We start from the raw sequence: 2,202 nt of genomic DNA, 5'->3' as shown, positions 1-2,202 counted from the left end.
ATCAGCCCCTGGGGTCCGGAAAATATAAGCCCTGCAAATCCACAAACCACTGCAGCTATCAACGCGCAACTTGCATCCCGAAACTTTAGAAAAGGCAAAGCATCAAGCAAGGAAGCAAGCATTGTGTATGTCTGAGAGGTCGAACTGGATTGAACCAGAATACCAGATACACACGCTGACACACTAAAGCATATATCTATATGTGCTTCGATTTTAAAACATGAGTTACTTCCATTATTTCTATAGAATATAATTTGCAGAAAAGAACTTAAAAGAAAAGGAGCGATCCTTAATCTTGTGAAAAATTATTTTCTGAAAAAGTATTGCATAGACACCCATGATCATGAACTTCTCTTCCATACTATAATTCTGAAATAAAATACGTATGTAGCTAAACCTTTGTAGATACAGGCTACCAAGTGATAATATCTTCGAGAAAAGATATATTAAGAAAAAGGAACATTTCTTAATCTCCAATTATCTTTGACAAAATGTATTCTCTCAAGTAAAACATATTTACATAGGCATCTGAGATCATAAAAATTTCTTCCATAATAATAGTACCATTCTGCAAGATAATGACTAGCTACATCTTTGCACGTACAGATTGCCAATACAACTTTGTAAGACGAATTGCAGGCACCCGGATGCAGACTGCCAAGTACGTACACTAATCTACGAGACTGCCACGGTCCTGCCCTGCACGATCCACCATGGCAAGGCCCTCTTCGAGACGCTTGAGCACACTGTCGTCGGCGATCAGCTCCGGCGTGAAGAGCATCTTCCAGCCGTTGCACCACGCGGTGGCCTCCGACAGCGAGGGGCTCGCGGCCAGCAGCCAGTGTCGCAGAGCGCCTTCCCACCTGTCGAAGAACGATTCTCCTTCCAGAATCGACACCATGTCCTGAACGCTCAGGAGAGGCGCCCACAGCATCACCGTGCGGAACGAGGAGTCGACCTGCTTCGGCGGCGTGACCCTGAGCTTCCGCACTAGCCGCGCCACCTTCGGCACGACGTGGCGCCGGCTGAACACGTCCCACATCGCCGGGTCAAGGTACTCCTTCCATGGCGAGATGACGCCGTACCCTCGGCCGCCGATCTTGCTCTCCACCACGCCGTACAGGCTCCTCGGCAGGTGGCCGACGATCGGGATCAGCGGGCGCAGCCACTGGTTGCAGCCCTGGTCCCACGACGGCTCCCACTCCCCCGCGTCCACGGCCATCGCCGGCGTGATCACGTGGTCCACGACGTAGCGCGTCACGGACCGAGGCAGCGCGGTTTTCCACGTCCCCGGCTTGCGCTTCCGCTGGAGGAACACCTTCTTCGACCTCACGATCACCGCCAGCGCGTTCGCCGTCTCCGCGCTCTTGTCCCCTCCAAGCCTTATGTCGCGCAGCAACGAGATGATCCTGTCGCAGCACTCCTGCTCCAGAAGCAGCGCCCGTGAAACCTTCTGCCACTCGTGCCACTTCTTATCTCCCGCTGACGGCTGCCGCGGCCGCGGCGGTGCGGCAAGGCCGTTGTCGTATGGCTCCTCGCGATGCCCGATGCCGGCTTTTGGACACCGCTCCGTGGCTTGTATGGGCGCGATGATCCCTTGTCCCCGCGCGCCGAGACCCCAGCCTTCCCGGTAATTCCAACGTTGCATCATGTTCGCCACCGCCGGGATCGTCAACGCGAGGCTGCCCGGCAGCTCTACTACCGCTACCGCCGCCATGTCTGTTGGCCTTTGTCCTGCCGAGTACTTCCTCTGGAATGATACAACGACTAGCAAAGCTGGCTCCTCAAAGACGCGCGTGCTAAACAATCACGCAGGCTGCTGGATTGATTCTAGCGATTTACTACACCCTATATGTGCACATATATACACGCGTAGACTGGACCTAGTCGGAGTACACCTCGTATATCCCACTCGGATACACACTCCTGCGCGCAAGTTACTAATTAATCCGAGTCCAACTTCATGTACCAGTAGAATCCTGGTATATATGGTGCATCATGGAGCCTCCACAGCAATTTGTGATGGTGGCCGTCGGTATAAAAGGGCTCCCCTGTGTGGAGTTAACATAATTTGAACCTCCCCTGTTTCCGCTATATATCCCTCCTTTCTGAACTTAACAATATAACATCATATATTGTAGATCAGCACACAAGTGATGTTATAATTGAGATGCACAATAAACGAAGAACGAAAAGTAAAAC

The 2,202-nt window shown here is 52.0% G+C and overlaps 1 protein-coding gene across 1 annotated transcript; it reads right to left on the bottom strand.

Annotated features, from left to right (window-relative positions):
* Positions 1-670: 670 nt before the first annotated feature.
* LOC124671997 (septin and tuftelin-interacting protein 1 homolog 1-like) lies at positions 671-1,717 on the bottom strand. The gene has a single exon (XM_047208305.1). It carries the CDS (start codon positions 1,715-1,717, stop codon positions 671-673), a length of 1,047 nt encoding a protein of 348 aa, XP_047064261.1.
* Between the last annotated feature and the right edge of the window lie 485 nt (positions 1,718-2,202).

The sequence above is a fragment of the Lolium rigidum genome, chromosome 7 (assembly GCF_022539505.1).
Source record: "Lolium rigidum isolate FL_2022 chromosome 7, APGP_CSIRO_Lrig_0.1, whole genome shotgun sequence".
Classification (NCBI taxonomy): Eukaryota; Viridiplantae; Streptophyta; class Magnoliopsida; order Poales; family Poaceae; genus Lolium; species Lolium rigidum.
The sequence above is the reverse complement of the archived record's forward strand: the minus strand, read 5'-3'. Positions and strand labels throughout refer to the sequence as shown.

What these genes read in the sequence shown, in the direction of transcription:
- LOC124671997 (XM_047208305.1), bottom strand. Translation starts at nt 1,717, where the DNA reads ATGGCGGCGGTAGCGGTAGTAGAGCTGCCGGGCAGCCTCGCGTTGACG.